This window comes from Mytilus galloprovincialis, chromosome 9 (assembly GCF_965363235.1).
Source record: "Mytilus galloprovincialis chromosome 9, xbMytGall1.hap1.1, whole genome shotgun sequence".
Lineage (NCBI taxonomy): Eukaryota > Metazoa > Mollusca > Bivalvia > Mytilida > Mytilidae > Mytilus > Mytilus galloprovincialis.
Genome location: NC_134846.1, coordinates 31,845,765 through 31,862,342, shown reverse-complemented (window position 1 = coordinate 31,862,342; position 16,578 = coordinate 31,845,765). Strand labels below are relative to the sequence as shown.

The 16,578-nt window shown below is 32.1% G+C and overlaps 1 protein-coding gene across 1 annotated transcript in view; it reads right to left on the bottom strand.

Moving 5' to 3' along the window:
• Positions 1–16,578, bottom strand: part of LOC143044813 (ribosomal RNA-processing protein 7 homolog A-like) — a 47,901-nt gene that overhangs the window by 10,026 nt on the left and 21,297 nt on the right. The window contains exons 2-5 of the mRNA XM_076216989.1: positions 3,425–3,485; positions 2,175–2,314; positions 682–804; positions 279–402 (exon numbers count right to left, since the gene is read on the bottom strand). Coding sequence (XP_076073104.1) covers positions 279–402; positions 682–804; positions 2,175–2,314; positions 3,425–3,476 — 439 coding nt within the window. The 5' untranslated portion in view covers positions 3,477–3,485. The remainder of the gene's footprint in view (positions 1–278; positions 403–681; positions 805–2,174; positions 2,315–3,424; positions 3,486–16,578) is intronic.

The window sequence follows — 16,578 nt, the reverse complement described above, 5'->3', positions numbered from 1 at the left end:
CACATATATCCTTATTGGTCAATCATTTTTTTCCAAATTAAGTTAAGAGGAGGGTAGGAGGGTCAGTGAAAAAACTATATGAATTAAGTTTTTTATCCTACATTGAACATTTGATGACTTCCCTTAAAATATGTTTAACACCTTGCTACTGACTTGACTTACTTTAAACACCTGTTCACACTGGGTAAATTTATGTTTAACCCCTTTTGCTTCTGGCTTGATCTACTGTTAACACTGGGTAGACTTATGTTTAACATCTTGCTACTGGCTTGACTTACTTTTCACACCTGTTGACACAGGGTTTTTAGGTGTAGAAATAACCAGAGGTGTATCAAATGGAAGTTGTTTAACAGTTTCTACAGAGGCTGGTTTTCTAAAAACAATGTATCCAACTTTAAATCCCTGAAAAAAAGAACAATAAAACATTAATGGTAGATGTTAATACATGTAGCTTCTTAACCTACCAGTACAGTAAAATCAGGATGGTAACATGTTAATGTGAACTGAATTTATCCTACTTTGTACAATATTTATTAATAATGTCATACAATCATTTGGGTTTTTTTTGTTGCTTTGTTTCATCTTTCCTTTCAATATGTTATTTTAACAAAGTGTAGTACAATGTATTTAGCTTTATATATATTGTTGTTGGAAGCATTAATCCTTTATTTTTACATTTACCTTTTGAAGCTGCACATCAGGAAAAAACTGTGATTTATTGACGAGGAGATCTTTTGTCGGTTTGTCTTGAAGATGGATATGTAAAATTTTGCCAAATCGTGAAAATATATGTCTTAGACTCTCCTGGAAAAAAACAACATACAAATCAGTATTTACAATAATTTTATTAATTAAATGAATTTATCCTTCTGGGGCCCTTCAGATTTTAACACATACATATATATATATACTGTAAACATGAAAATTGTCTCAGCAGTTTTATTCCAGAGAATTTTGCTAGTTTATATATACAGTATCGTCGCTGGGCTTCTAAAATGTTGTATATGACTTTTTTGGCTAAAAATACTTTTTGACACCAATGGTCTGGGCGGGAGGAAATCTTTGTTATCACAAAATAGCATACAGTTAGACCAATCAAAATGTGTGAAATAAGACATATTACAAAATTGCCAATGTCAGTTGTTTGTAAAGTTTGCTTCCAAAATGTTGTATGAAAACTTGAAAATCGTTGTAGAATGGTTTTGGGAAAAAAGTAATTGTACATTTCTTTATTTCTGTGAAAATAATTTAAGTTCTTGGATAATCCAGAAGTGTCAACGTTTTTATTTCACTGCTATTTACAAAAATGTTCAAGTTCACATACGACATTTTGGAGCATGCATTTTGCCAAAATTTTCAAAGCCTGTTTGTGAGAAATTTTTTCTTGAAAAATTTGTAATTTACAACATTTTAGAAGCCCAGCGATGATATGTACATTTTATTGCTGATTTTGCTAGTTTTAACATGGGCAACATTTGATTGCAAAGTGTAAGTTTTACATGAACAAATCCATGCATTTCATTATTTCGTTGTCTTTCATGAAGACCATCTTCGCTAGCCAAGGGTTACGATCCATTCCCGTTCTCTCCACCCTTGGCGGATTGAGATAAAATTTCAGAGACACAAGGTAAGGATTTTTATTGGATGCAGTCGAAACTTGCTGCATCCAATCAGAAAGCGCCTATAACATGATCACGTGTAAACGTAGAAAGTGTTTGTAAACAATTGCCACGTGTTTATTGTGCAACAAGTCTTTACATCCCTAAACATACGACTATATTTAGTGACAACTTGAATGTTTTTAATCAACTAATAGAAGTTCCTGTGTATGTTTCATGCACAAATGCATGAATGTTGACGTATATTTTTGTTTCCGGCTTTAAAGGGCTAGCAAAGATGATGAAGACAAACATATGATCTTTTTTTTTTTTAGACTTTTGATCATGATAATCATTGATAATGTATGATTGCAGACAATATTAGTTTTAATGCATGGGATCTGATTACAAAGTGAAACTAAAAAAATTGATTTATTTTGAAAACTGACAATTTGCGATAACTCTTTGGTAAAATGTCTCTGCATCTAAAATGTCGTAGTTTTGAGGCTTTTTTTTTTTTTTATAGAATACATCAGTGTAAAGACATGCCCAGTTCTAGTACTTCTTAATTATTACCTTTGTGCAGTATGGTGGTATATTAACAACAAATAATGTTCTCTCTGGTGGTCTTCTTGCATCCTGGTCTTTAGCTGCATGTTCCTTTACATATAAATAATGTCCAGTCTTAGATTGATCTGTGAATCTTGTCTGTAACACTAAAATATAAACAATCTGCATTGTTAACATGCTTAAGGTAACATTTTTATATAGTTTTGTGTTCAACATGTTCAATTGGTACTTTATTTCTGTTTTCAATGATAGATACTATTTTAGGAGCACAAATTTGTAATAAGCTTAAACAGGGGAAATAACTCCAAAACTAATTTCCATCATGTTTACATTTACGTTCAGATGGAAAGCTTTTCTGTGAAGGCATACATTTATATATAATAGTTGTATTTTGATGACTTAAATTCTATTCTAAAGTCATGAAAGTCTTCATTTTTACACTCTTCCATTGTAACTTGGAGATCGAAAATGCTGACCAAAGCTAAAACACTCGCTGACACATTCATCAAATTTATATTTAATTTGATAACATGGTCACGATGGTACATTGTCTTAATTAAATTACCTAGTTAATAACACTTTTTAAGTCTAATCCACTGCTGAGACTACTATAAATGTGTTATAGTAGTCTCGGTCAACTGTGATTGATTTTAATGGTCACATGATTAACCTGGGGGCAATACACCTTATCGCTATTTGTCCCCCATTACTGGATATCACACAGGTTCCCTTAAAATTATGACGTCATAAAACAAAATAGCTGACGCCACAATGAAAAAGTGATCGTCAAAAGTTCAAGCGGCCGGGTCAGCCGGGATTAGCGATAAGGTGTATTACCACTGTCCAGGTGTCATATATTATATGAAATTTAACTTTGTGATAGTAAATCTGTGAGACAAAAGGCAATTTTACCAGTACTTTGCAAAAACAGCACAAGGGTTTTAGGGAAAAGGCGTCAAGACAGAAGGGCTCGGATGAGGGCATCCAGGGCACGACACACTTCTTATTTGGGCTAATGAGACCACTGCTGTTATAATATATGTATAGTCTATGGGTAGATCTTACCATGGACAATGACAGAAATTGAGAAAACGAACTTGTCAGTCAAGTGCATGTGATGTCAGAAATTATTACGGACAAGTGTCGACTATCGTACTCAGCTCTCGGTCGATTTCATGTCTTTCACAGATTATACCTGCCTAACTTTATACAGTGACAAGGATTTAATCAAAAAAGTTATGCTGCCACAATATTACCGGTGAATCCATTTATGACCATGTGGTTTTTAGAATCTGATTTGTGTTCCATGTTTATTTGGGTTGTGTCTATTAGTTAACCCTTAGAATGATGTAACCACCTAGGGTAGGTAATGCATATTCATGAGTACGCGATGATTGACAGCTATGTAGATAAAAGAAATATTCGTAGTTCCGATCATAATCACAGTCAAAGAATGAAAAGATATACTATTAAAGAAGTAATAATAGTTCAAATAAATGGAAATACTTCTTCTTCTTGTCTCCGTATTAGCATCCTTTTTAAGGATCACCACCATGAGTTATGGCGTATAAAAGATGAAATTATAAAGAGGATAAGCAGAGACAAAAACTTTCAAAAACTAGAACTTTTTGAAAAATATTGATCAGACGGGTGTCTCAAAATTAATTTTAAAAAGACAAAATCCGGGTATTTTGATTAAACTGTGAGACATATCTTTCGGCATTTTGTTTTAATTCAATCATTCTTCTATGGAATGTGTATTCAGTAACAAATTTACGAATATACATTTTTCGGCATGAAGATTGATTGATTGATTGATTTCTTGATTGGTGGTTCCAGTGGCAAGTATTTCATGCATGTTTATGACGATCATGAAGAATTTGTATGTTAACTATAATCAGAACGTATTTAAAAGATATTAGAAATTAAGAACAAGATGTAAGTATAAATCAAAGAGAAGACTAGTCTACCGGGTAAAATGTATTTGAGCTTCTTTTTTGTTATATTTAGTAAACTAGATTGATGTAACGAGCAGGATTCATGAGGTTTTATATAATACGCCATTATTACGAGCAGTTTATTTTTTGTTATACCTATAATGGGAACAGTATATCTAACAATGTTTATATGTTCCTGACCTATCGAAATAGATAGAGATAACCACAAGCATGAGCTTTTATCTAATTACGTACATTATAAAAGTCTGTGATATCAATTTTCATAGGAAAAAAAGCCTGTGTAATAATTAAAAAACCATATTTTAATGAAATAGTGAAATATTAATGCACAACTGTTAATCAATTTAAACTATATACGAATAAGAACTTCCATTGTTTACATATAAATCATTGTTTTCATAAAAAAACTTTTTTTTTTACCTAAGAGCCCTGGAGATGAATTTGTAAAAAAAAAATTAGTCTGGGCACCTGAATTTTGTCAAGAATTTGTATAGTAAAGCTAACTATAAAAATCCTTGATTTTACTAGTAGCCTTCACATACCTATGCCTGGGTTTTCTTGTTGGGATGAAGTTGAAAAGAAATAGAGACACAAGCCATTGTATACATATGTTAAAGATATCCTAATTTAGAGAGCTACCATTTAATCTTTATAGAAGGGGGGGGGGGATTAGGATGGAAAAAAAATATTCTGAATTTTTATTTAGGTGTAATCTCGGTCTTATCTTTTTATTTTTCACTCTATTCGGTCCTGCTTTTTTTTATTAGTTTATCCTGACTTTTTTTTACATAATTTGTCATCCTGCTTTTTTTTGCCAAGTTGCTCATCCTGCCTTTTTTTTTAACATAATTTGTCATCCTGCATTTTTTTGCCAAGTTGCTCATCCTGACTTTTTACTCAAAGCTTCTGTCCTGCCTTTTTTTCAAATTTCATCCTAAACTTATTGGCTACAATTACTCTCTTTTTTGGTGTAAAGGGGTGGCCGCTTGTTTGTAGTTATAAAATGTCCCAAACAAAGAAAGCGGCATAAATAAATTGATTTTATTGAAGATAAATGATTTCTTTCAGCAAATAACATGATTTTTCTTCCAGTTGAGATGATCATCAGGTCTGATAGGAAAAGGATCCCAGTCCTGGACCCACGAATCAAATCCATTTAAAAAAAACCCGACCATCTTATAAATGGGATATCGACCGAGATGAAAATTATGAAATGATAATTAAATTTATAATATATCCAAAGGTTATTCATCAAACTTTCCAATTCTGTTTAAATTTAAGTAATTTTGAAATGTATAGGGTGGATGATTGTCTGAATAAATGGTCCAAATTTTACTTTCTATTTTAATCGTAGAATACGAGCTTTGTATACAAATGTATGTTATACTTAGAAAAATCCATTCAAGTAACCACCAGGCTGAGGTTTTATATGATATGAGCTTTTTATTGGTTGCACTAGTATAAAAGATCAAGGTAACCACCAGGATGATGTTTTACATAATACGAGCTTTTTATTGGATGTACTTAGTATAATAGAACAAGGTAACCACCAGGATGAGGTTTTATATAATATGAGCTTTTTATTGGATATACTTAGTATAATAGAACAAGGTAACCACCAGAATGAGGTTTTATATAATATGAGCTTTTTATTGGTTGTACTAGTATAATAGACCAAGGTAACCACCAGGATGAGGTTTTATATAATATGAGCTTTTTATTGGTTGCACTAGTATAAAAGATCAAGGTAACCACCAGGATGATGTTTTACATAATACGAGCTTTTTATTGGATGTACTTAGTATAATAGAACAAGGTAACCACCAGGATGAGGTTTTATATAATATGAGCTTTTTATTGGATATACTTAGTATAATAGAACAAGGTAACCACCAGAATGAGGTTTTATATAATATGAGCTTTTTATTGGTTGTACTAGTATAATAGACCAAGGTAACCACAAGGATGAGGTTTTATATAATATGAGTTTTTTTATTGGATATACTTAGTATAATAGAACCAGGTTACCATCAGGATGAGGTTTTATATAATATGAGCTTTTTATTGGTTGTACTAGTATAATAGAACAAGGTAACCACCAGGATGAGGTTTTACATAATATGCGCTTTTTATTGGATGTACTTAGTATAATAGATAAAGGTAACCACCAGGATGAGGTTTTATGAAATATGTGCTTTTTATTGGTTGTACTTAGTATAATAGATCAAGGTAACCACCAGGATGAGGTTTTATATGATATGAGATTTTTTATCAATTGTACTTAGTTTAATAGCCCGGATGAGGTTTTATATAATATGAGCTTTTTATTGGTTGCATTAGTCTAATACATCAAGGTAACCACCAGGATGAGGTTTCATATAATATGAGCTTTTTGTTGTTTGCACTAGTATAATAGATCAAGGTAACCACCAGGATGAGGTTTTACATAATATGAGCTTTTTATTGGATGTACTTAGTATAATAGAACAAGGTAACCACCAGGATGAGGTTTTATATAATATGAGCTTCTTTATTGGTTGTACTTAGTATAATAGAACAAGGTAACCACCAGGATGAGGTTTTATATAATATGAGCTTTTTATTGGTTGTACTAGTATAATAGACCAAGGTAACCACCAGGATGAGGTTTTATATAATATGAGCTTTTTATTGGTTGTACTAGTATAATAGAACAAGGTAACCACCAGGATGAGGTTTTATATAATATGAGCTTCTTTATTGGTTTTTCTTAGTATAATAGAACAAGGTAACCACCAGGATGAGGTTTTATATAATATGAGTTTTTTATTGGATGTACTAGTATAATAGACCAAGGTAACCACCAGGATGAGGTTTTATATAATATGAGCTTTTTATTGGATGTACTAGTATAATAGACTAAGGTAACCACCAGGATGAGGTTTTATATAATATGAGCTTTTTATTGGTTGTACTTAGTATAATAGACCAAGGTAACCACCCGGATGAGGTTTTATATAATATGAGCTTTTTATTGGATGTACTAGTATAATAGAACAAGGTAACCACCAGGATGAGGTTTTATATAATATGAGCTTTTTATCGGATGTACTTAGTATAATAGAACAAGGTAACCACCAGGATGAGGTTTTATATAATATGAGCTTTTTATTGGTTGTACTTAGTATAATAGATCAAGGTAACCACCAGGATGAGGTTTTATATAATATGAGCTTTTTATTGGTTGTACTTAGTATAATAGATCAAGGTAACCACCAGGATGAGGTTTTATATAATATGAGCTTTTTATTGGTTGTACTTAGTATAATAGATCAAGGTAACCACCAGGATGAGGTTTTATATAATATGAGTTTTTTATTGGATGTACTAGTATAATAGACCAAGGTAACCACCAGGATGAGGTTTTATATAATATGAGCTTTTTATTGGATGTACTAGTATAATAGACTAAGGTAACCACCAGGATGAGGTTTTATATAATATGAGCTTTTTATTGGTTGTACTTAGTATAATAGACCAAGGTAACCACCCGGATGAGGTTTTATATAATATGAGCTTTTTATTGGATGTACTAGTATAATAGAACAAGGTAACCACCAGGATGAGGTTTTATATAATATGAGCTTTTTATCGGATGTACTTAGTATAATAGAACAAGGTAACCATCAGGATGAGGTTTTATATAATATGAGCTTTTTATTGGTTGTACTTAGTATAATAGATCAAGGTAACCACCAGGATGAGGTTTTATATAATATGAGCTTTTTATTGGTTGTACTTAGTATAATAGATCAAGGTAACCACCAGGATGAGGTTTTATATAATATGAGCTTTTTATTGGTTGTACTTAGTATAATAGATCAAGGTAACCACCAGGATGAGGTTTTATATAATATGAGCTTTTTATTGGTTGCACTCGTACAATAGATCAGAGTAACCACCAGGATGATGTTTTACATAATACGAGCTTTTTATTGCATGTACTTAGTATAATAGAACAAGGTAACCACCAGAATGAGGTTTTACATAATACGAGCTTTTTATTGGATGTACTTAGTATAATAGATCAAGGTAACCACCAGGATGAGGTTTTATATAATATGAGCTTATTATTAGTTGCATTAGTACAATAGATCAGGGTAACCACCAGGATGATGTTTTACATAATACGAGCTTTTTATTGGATGTACTAAGTATAATAGATCAGGGTAACCACCAGGATGATGTTTTATATAATATGAGCTTTTTATTGGTTGTACTAGTATAATAGATAAAGGTAACCACCAGGATGAGGTTTTATATAGTATGAGCTTTTTATTGGATGTACTTAGTATAATAGATAAAGGTAACCACCAGGATGAGGTTTTATGAAATATGTGCTTTTTATTGGTTGTACTTAGTATAATAGATCAAGGTAACCACCAGGATGAGGTTTTATATAATATGAGATTTTTATTGGATGTAATTAGTATAATAGAACAAGGTAACCACCAGGATGAGGTTTTATATAATATGAGCTTTTTATTGGTTGCACTAGTATAATAGATCAAGGTAACCACCAGGATGAGGTTTTACATAATATGAGCTTTTTATTGGATGTACTTAGTATAATAGAACAAGGTAACCACCAGGATGAGGTTTTATATAATATGAGCTTCTTTATTGGTTGTACTTAGTATAATAGATAAATGTAACCACCAGGATGAGGTTTTATGTAATATGAGGTTTTTATTGCTTGTACTAAGTATAAAAGAACAAGGTAACCACCAGGATGAGGTTTTATATAATATGAGTTTTTTTATTGGTTGCATTAGTATAATAGAACAAGGTAACCACCAGGATGAGGTTTTATATAATATGAGCTTTTTATTGGTTGTACTTAGTATAATAGAACAAGGTAACCACCAGAATGAGGTTTTACATAATACGAGCTTTTTATTGGATGTACTTAGTTTAAAAGATCAAGGTAACCACCAGGATGAGGTTTTATATAATATGAGCTTTTTATTAGTTGCACTAGTACAATAGATCAGGGTAACCACCAGGATGATGTTTTACATAATACGAGCTTTTTATTGGATGTACTAAGTATAATAGATCAGGGTAACCACCAGGATCACGGTGGGTATGGTTGTCCTGCGAGAGAACGTACTGTGCTGGTGATTTGGTCCTGACGGGTGCTGGTGGGTCCTGATTCTGTGCTGGTGGGTTTGTTTACATTGTATCAGAACGGCAATAAAACGACTGTTTTGTTGCTTAATTTTTCTCTGATGCGTCATAAGTACCATGCAAAATATATTACAACAATATAAAATTGCAAAAGTCGTGCAAGTTCGTTAAACGGAATTGTCCTGACGATGTGCTGGTGATAAGAAAAACGGTCCTGGTTCTGTGCTCCTATGTCCTGGTTCTGTGCCTTTATATTTTAGTTAAAAGTGGCAAATATTCAGTCAAGATCATTGATGCTGTACTGTTCTTGACTACTAGTAATTAACTGTTGTCTGCTTTCATTTTTATTTTAATATTGGTAATATCACTAAACTTTTAAGTTTTGTGTGTTAAACACACCATCTCTGTAGTAATGACTCCTTATTAAGATATTTCACATCTCCATTTTTTTTCTGCATTTTTTTATATTGTGAATTCTTAGTATTATTATATCAAAATGTAGACTTAATTTATATTTAAAAAAACTGAATCTAAAGCCAGATAAATCAAACATTTTTGTTTCTATCTATCCGTTTTCAGGACTTTAACAATCAACGTAAACACGCCTTACTCGGCTGTCTGTAATCGACCATTTTTAGACACCCTCCTAAAAAACAAGCCGGGGTGGGGGTTCAGAGATGCAAATTAAATACTTAGATCAATATTTTATATTTTCGTGTATGGTTTATAACCCCCTCCTGTGGCCTGTCAATTACGAAAATGTGCAAACTGCAATAGTATCAAAACAGCACAGACAATGAATAATAGAGATATAATTTTGTACATATACATGTATCAAGGGGAAACTTCTTGCAAAGCATTATTATTTATAGTTCATTATTGTATTTAGTAGAAAAAGAGAATTTGGTGAAAATAAAATCACTATTTTTGTAGAAAATTCACAGACCTTTGTACAGAAATTTTTGTTATGTTTAGCATGGGATCAACACAAGGGTACATTATCCTTAAAAATCTATTTAAAAGTATTTGAAACTAACGTTTGCTTTGCTAATTGTGCCTTCAATTTCAAAAATTAAAATATCTCGTAACTTCATACTACCAATTGAGTATAAAACAAGTAAATAAGTTTAAAAAAGAAATTCTTAGATTAAACACCTAGATTTAACTTTAAAAAGTCATAACAGTTTAAAACAATACAAATCTGCACACACAAATAACTGGCTTAGTTTCAACTGATTTTCAACCCGAATCGCTATAAGATCATATATAAGCTCAACTGTGTCGAGGGATCGTGTGAGGTTCATTTATTGTCTTGGCGTCCGTATTACAATGACCAAATGTTACCAAATGATTTTTTCAAGAGTGAATCTAGGAAAAACAATATTCATCAACAAACCAGACCACTGTCTGTTAAAATGTATCCGAGTTTTTAGTTACAGCCGATTCCATTGAGTATGTAGGCAAATGTTATATCTTTGGTTAGCTCGCTTGTTAGCTAAACCGTGAAGTCATTGTTAGGTAAGGTCTATACCCTCCTTTCGAATTAGCCTGGTCCTACAGACAGAAAGATGTGTCATTTGTCGGACTAGTCTACTCTTAAAGAAGGGTAGTTTACATAACCTAACAATGACTTTTCTGTTCAGCAAGCAAGATAACCAAAGATATTCCCTTTGTCTACACACTCATTGAAATCGGCTTTAATATTGCAAATGTTCAAGCAATTAGGGCAAAACTTACCGAGTAAAAAAAATCAAAATGTCTATCACCTTGCACATTTCAGAAAATTCAGATCAGATAACGAAACTGGGTCCAGCAACATTTATAAGCAATTTAAGATTTTGACCCTCACAGTTTCCATTCACCACAAATATTCTCGTTACAACGAATCAAATACCAGTTGCAGCCTTTTGTTTATCTATTAATATATGTATACGGATAAAGTTATGAAAGGCAGCAGGGTCACCAGGGTGAGGAGTCCATGTCATCTGAAATAAATGCTAAGCATAGATCTAGAAAGCGGCAGATAATCATGGCATTAAAAAAACTCTCTACTTTTCGACTTTTTTCGAACAAATTGACACATAAAATGAATTATATAGTATTATGGAATTGTTAACTTGTGTTCAATTCATTGGTTACACCTTTTACTAGGATAACAGTCCTGTCAAGTATGAGCTGGGTAAAATATTTCAGAAAAGAAGATGAAAATGTGAAAGTTTCCGTGCGTCAGGTGCAACAGCATACGAACAGCTAACATGTCTCGTCAGGGTGGAAGCTAAAAAGTCCACGAAAATGTGATTTAAAACCTTTATTCGTTCCAACAAAGATATTGTGATTTTGTTGAGGATTTAACCATCTACGGCAACAAAATTTCTTTTTTTTTAGAATTTACAGCTCTTCTATAAATATATGCAAAGCAAACCATTGATTAAATTGCTTGCTATGATTGTTTGGATGTTTGTAAACGACAGGTAAGTAGTCTGTTTACTATATACTACAATTTATTTGGAAAATAAACATTAACTTCAATTCCTGTCAGTTTGTTTTTGTCCAATCAAATCCCAGTATGTATTGAAACTCCGCCTACCTATTGTTTGAAAACATCCAAGCAAACATAGCAAGCAAGTCAATCAAAGTTTTTTTTGCATGCTTTTATAGAAGAGCTGTACTATATAATGCAAGAAAGCGTTTAAGTCTTTCGCCAAAAAATACTATCAATTTCTTTTTGTCCTATGTAAACTTACGTACCATTTCCTTCCATTCATGATCATTAAATTGAACTGTAAAATATTGCTTGGTACCTTCTTAATTCCTTTATGAGTCTTATGTAAACATAATTATGACAATAACTGTTGTGAGAACAAGATTCACTGCACACTTTTAAAGTTCTGCTTCATCAAAGATTAAAATGTGAACTTAAGTTTTGAGACTTTTTTAATCTACACGATTGGGATTTTTGTATATGAGAACATGGTTTATCTATTAGTTGAAAATGCGGCTTTGAACTAGCTTTCAGTACCTGCAAGCATTCGTTATTCAATAATGTGTGTCTTTGTGTTATTATTTTATGTAATAAATTGTTGTGTTGGTACACCACTGTAACAATGAAGGAGGAAATGAGGAGGGTTGGTTGGGTGGAAGTGGGGAGGGGTATGCGGAGCGCTAACAAACATGTCTATGCGGCATTGGCTTTGATCATTGTTGAAGCATCAATGTAAGGGGCATTTAAAATATCTTAATAAAACTATTCTTATTTTAGATACTATATATTGTTATCTGATATTGGACGAAAGATGTTGCCCTTTTATGTAATTATTTAATACAAGTTACGATCATTTCAAAACACATATTAAACAGCCAAATGGATGCACAAGAGCTAAAATAGGAGTCATAGATCCTATTGACAACAGTTATCTGCTCAATTTTATTGATTTTGTAACATTTGTTTCAAATATGACCAACTTCTTATCCAAAATCACCAGCACCGTATCAGGACCCACCAGCACAATGACAGGACCCACCAGCACAGTATCAGGACATGAATAAATTGAGAAAATGCTAAATGTTAATAAATTGCAATGTTTTTTCACAAAATAGTTTTGTCGCGTGGATTGCGGTATAGAAAGCGGACTCTATGAGCATTTTTGTTTTATTTTTTCAGTTCGAGATTTTCTGAAAATGAGCATTTCTGTGTTACGCTTACTGAAAAAGTTTAGAGGGTCAACTTTTTAATGGTTTACATATGAACCCATAAGAAACAAAATTGAAAAATCTCAACCGTTTTCTTCCATTTTTTATGAGTGAAAACGTCAAAAATCATTATTTTCGTCTTTGTTTACATTTTTTCATTGATCACCAGCACCCGTTAGGACCAAATCACCAGCACAGTACGTTCTCTCGCAGGACAACCATACCCACCGTGAGGATGATGTTTTATATAATATGAGCTTTTTATTGGTTGTACTAGTATAATAGATAAAGGTAACCACTAGGATGAGGTTTTATATAGTATGAGCTTTTTATTGGATGTACTTAGTATAATAGATAAAGGTAACCACCAGGATGAGGTTTAATAATATGAGCTTTTTATTGGTTGTACTAAGTATAACAGATCAAGGTAACCACCAGCATGAGGTTTTACATAATATGAGCCTTTTTTTTGGATATACTTAGTATAATAGATAAAGGTAACCACCAGGATGATGTTTTACATAATACGAGCTTTTTATTGGATGTACTTAGTATAATAGATCAAGGTAACCACCAGGATGAGGTTTTATGTAATATGAGCTTTTTATTGGTTGTACTTAGTATAATAGAACAAGGTAACACCAGGATGAGGTTTTATATAATATGAGCTTTTTATTGGTTGCACTAATATAATAGATCAAGGTAACCACCCGGATGAGGTTTTACATAATATTAGCTTTTTATTGGATATACTTAATACAATAGATCAAGGTAACCGCCAGGATGAGGTTTTATATGAAATGAGCTTTTTATTGGTTGCACTTAGTATAATAAATCAAGGTAACCACCAGGATGAGGTTTTATGTAATATGAGCTTTTTATTGCTTGTACTAAGTATAAAAGAACAAGGTAACCACCAGGATGAGGTTTTATATAATATGAGTTTTTTTATTGGTTGCATTAGTATAATAGAACAAGGTAACCACCAGGATGAGGTTTTATATAATATGAGCTTTTTATTGGTTGTACTTAGTATAATAGAACAAGGTAACCACCAGAATTAGGTTTTACATGATAGAGCTTTTTATTGGATGTACTTAGTATAAAAGATCAAGGTAACCACCAGGATGAGGTTTTATATAATATGAGCTTTTTATTAGTTGCACTAGTACAATAGATCAGGGTAACCACCAGGATGATGTTTTACATAATACGAGCTTTTTATTGGATGTACTAAGTATAATAGATCAGGGTAACCACCAGGATGATGTTTTATATAATATGAGCTTTTTATTGGTTGTACTAGTATAATAGATAAAGGTAACCACTAGGATGAGGTTTTATATAGTATGAGCTTTTTATTGGATGTACTTAGTATAATAGATAAAGGTAACCACCAGGATGAGGTTTAATAATATGAGCTTTTTATTGGTTGTACTAAGTATAACAGATCAAGGTAACCACCAGCATGAGGTTTTACATAATATGAGCCTTTTTTTTGGATATACTTAGTATAATAGATAAAGGTAACCACCAGGATGATGTTTTACATAATATGAGCTTTTTATTGGATATACTTAGTATAATAGATAAAGGTAACCACCAGGATGATGTTTTACATAATATGAGCTTTTTATTGGATATACTTAGTACAATAGATCAGGATAACCACCAGGATGAGGTTTTATATAGTATGAGCTTTTTATTGGTTGTACTAGTATAATAGAACAAGGTAACCACCAGGATGAGGTTTTATATAATAATGAGCTTTTTATTGGATGTACTTAGTATAATAGATCAAGGTAACCACCAGGATGAGGTTTTATATAATATGAGCTTTTTATTAGTTGCACTAGTACAATAGATCAGCGTAACCACCAGGATGATATTTTACATAATACGAGCTTTTTATTGGATGTACTAAGTATAATAAATCAGGGTAACCACCAGGATGATGTTTTATATAATATGAGCTTTTTATTGGTTGTACTAGTATAATAGATAAAGGTAACCACCAGGATGAGGTTTTATATAGTATGAGCTTTTTATTGGATGTACTTAGTATAATAGATAAAGGTAACCACCAGGATGAGGTTTAATAATATGAGCTTTTTATTGGTTGTACTAAGGATAACAGATCAAGGTAACCACCAGCATGAGGTTTTACATAATATGAGCCTTTTTTTTTGATATACTTAGTATAATAGATAAAGGTAACCACCAGGATGATGTTTTACATAATACGAGCTTTTTATTGGATGTACTTAGTATAATAGATCAAGGTAACCACCAGGATGAGGTTTTATGTAATATGAGCTTTTTTTTGGTTGTACTTAGTATAATAGATCAAGGTAACCACCAGGATGAGGTTTTATATAATATGAGATTTTTATTGGATGTACTTAGTATAATAGAACAAGGTAACACCAGGATGAGGTTTTATATAATATGAGCTTTTTATTGGTTGCACTAGTATAATAGATCAAGGTAACCACCCGGATGAGGTTTTACATAATATGAGCTTTTTATTGGATATACTTAATACAATAGATCAAGGTAACCGCCAGGATGAGGTTTTATATGAAATGAGCTTTTTATTGGTTGCACTTAGTATAATAAATCAAGGTAACCACCAGGATGAGGTTTTATATACTATGAGCTTTTTATTGGATATACTTAGTACAATACATCAAGGTAACCATCAGGATGAGGTTTTATATAATATGAACTTTTTATTGGTTGTACTAGTATAATAGATCAGGGTAACCACCAAGATGAGGTTTTATTCAATATGAACTTTTTATTGGTTGCACTAGTATAATAAATCAAGGTATCCACCAGGATGAGGTTTTATATCATATGAGCTTTTTATTGGTTGTTCTTGGTATAATAGACCAAGGTAACCACCAGGATGAGCTTTTTATTGGTTGTACTAAGTGTAATAGATCGTTCGTCCGTTCCATTATGGGTATGTAGTTATTCTCCTAAAGTTTGAATCTTAGGAAGTTTTCACTATGCTGGCTATTTGTACATATATTGAAGGTGTGCATGTGGTCAGAGTTCTGATTTTAATTAATATGTACTCTTTTTGGGAGATAGTTGAACTTTGTCATTTCTGGGGTATAAGCAGTTAAATTCTATAATTATTTAGAATAACACGTTGCATCTGCGGTGGCATCAATTGTGTCTCCCAGGCACAATAATATCTCAAAGAAAGTCCCACATTGACTTTGTTATGATACAGTTACTTAACAGTGAAGTGCGGGGCATAACTTTGTCCAGTTTTAATTAAAACATAATTGAATAATACATATTGCTATATATGTAGTTACTATGAAAACGCATTATCCTACATCCTGTCGATACTTATATTGTGGCATTGTGGTAACACGCGTTTTTTGTACTAATTATGAAGCTCTAAACTAGACTAAATACGTTATATGCGTACGGATTGTTACTTTAGTCTGGGTGAAAACAATATATTTATTATTTGTTAATTTGGGATAGCTTTTAGTAACATCAAGTACTCTTATTTGGTGATTTATTTCTATTGTTTTTATCTTTTGGCTTGAGGCAATTGCTTTTGATTCCTA